Below are 1,578 nucleotides of genomic sequence, written 5' to 3' on the forward strand. Positions count from 1 at the left end.
CTGAATATCGTTATTCACTTTCTTCTTCAATATACTCAAACTTATCCCTAACATTGTACACAATATTATTTTTATTGGGACACTTTAAAATATGAGATGGTTTATGCATGCCCAATACTTTTATGACATATTTTCTAGTCAAAAAAGATGCTGTAGCTGTAAAAGCCCTAGATCTTAATTTGGTAGGAAAAAAATTTCCAATAGTCACCAAGCTTTCTAAATTCGTTTCTGAAATTATTACCCCTATAAAAATTTTTTAAATATTGATAAAATAACATTTGACATAATTTACCGTTATTTCCTTAAGTATATAAACCTCATCAATTCCTACAGTTACCAATCTTTCACAAAGTGAGGGACTTTGGAATATGTCAATCCAGTTCTTGTCTGTACGTAAAACTTCTGTTGTCGTAAGTATAACTTGTACATTGCCAGTTACAATAGATTCCTTTTTGGACACTTAATCATCATCACTGAGAACAATCACTGTAATTGCCTTGATTCCTTTCTTCTTTAGAGAAACCACTTGATCCATCATCAATGCTTGTAGGGGGCTAATCTTTATTATAGCAGATGTGGGTGAAGTGTGTTCATGTAGCAAGTCAGAGGACAGGGAGGCTGAAGTAACAAAGTGACTTACGAAAACCAGTTGGTAAACAAGCAAAAACGTCATTCCCCTCAACAAAAGATCTTATAACTCGTGCTTGATCTTCCTTAAGCTCCTGGTATCCTAAAGATGTTCCAGCTTTAATAGCATAATCAATGACATTCCTAGAAACAGCAGCCGTCTTTCTCGCATGGGTACACGCCTCTGTCACACTATTGTCATGTGACTCATTAGCTGCCATGTGCATGCAGCAATTTGATTAGAATGCTCAAAGTGCTGCTGAAGGCCAAATTTTCTGTAGCAGTGTCACCAGACCCTTCCCTCGCAGCAGAAGGGGCAAACCCAGACTATGTATGTGAATGACATACTATTAGCTGGAAAATCTACTAAACAAATAACTGAATCTAAAGATCAGTTAAGAAGTCAGTTCAATGTCAAAGATATGGGACCGGTAGAATACTTTCTAGAGGTGAAAGTACAAGATCTAGATAAAGGAATGGTGTGGATAGGTCAGACATCTTATGCAGAGACTATATTACATCAATTTTCAATGTCTGATTCTAAATCAGTCAGATCACCAGTTAATCCGAGTATTAGCCTCAGTACAGCTACAGATGAGTCTACACTATTTGACCCTGAGAAATATCAATCAGCAGTTGGAAAACTTTAGTTTCTAGCAACTCGAACCAGACAAAAACAATGTCGCTAAGTACACTTCAAATCCTACTGAACAGCACTGAAAATTTGTCAAGCACATTTTCAGATATCAATGACCTACTCTATACAAGAGAGGAATCACTGAAATGTCTAGGGTACTCTAACTCAGACTGGGGTGGAGATCTTGATGATTGAAGATCAACCTCCAGATATGGTTTTCTAGTTGGAGGAGCACTTGTTAGTAGAAGTTATAAACAGAATAGTGTTACTCTTTTTGCATCAGAGGTGGAGTATATGGCTCTTTCTTCAACAGC

At 36.8% G+C, this 1,578-nt stretch overlaps 1 protein-coding gene across 1 annotated transcript; it reads left to right on the forward strand.

The window, feature by feature from the left end:
- The first annotated feature begins 956 nt into the window (after positions 1 to 956).
- Positions 957 to 1,277, forward strand: LOC109590152 (uncharacterized mitochondrial protein AtMg00810-like). Its single transcript, XM_020006289.1, has one exon. It carries the CDS (start codon positions 957 to 959, stop codon positions 1,275 to 1,277), a length of 321 nt encoding a protein of 106 aa, XP_019861848.1.
- The last annotated feature ends 301 nt before the right edge of the window (positions 1,278 to 1,578 follow it).

The sequence above is a fragment of the Amphimedon queenslandica genome, unplaced genomic scaffold, assembly GCF_000090795.2.
Source record: "Amphimedon queenslandica unplaced genomic scaffold, v1.1 AMPQUscaffold_13522, whole genome shotgun sequence".
Taxonomy (NCBI): domain Eukaryota; kingdom Metazoa; phylum Porifera; class Demospongiae; order Haplosclerida; family Niphatidae; genus Amphimedon; species Amphimedon queenslandica.

Bases quoted from the DNA above. Each gene is read 5' to 3' on its own strand.
- LOC109590152 (XM_020006289.1), top strand. From the start codon at position 957: ATGTATGTGAATGACATACTATTAGCTGGAAAATCTACTAAACAAATA.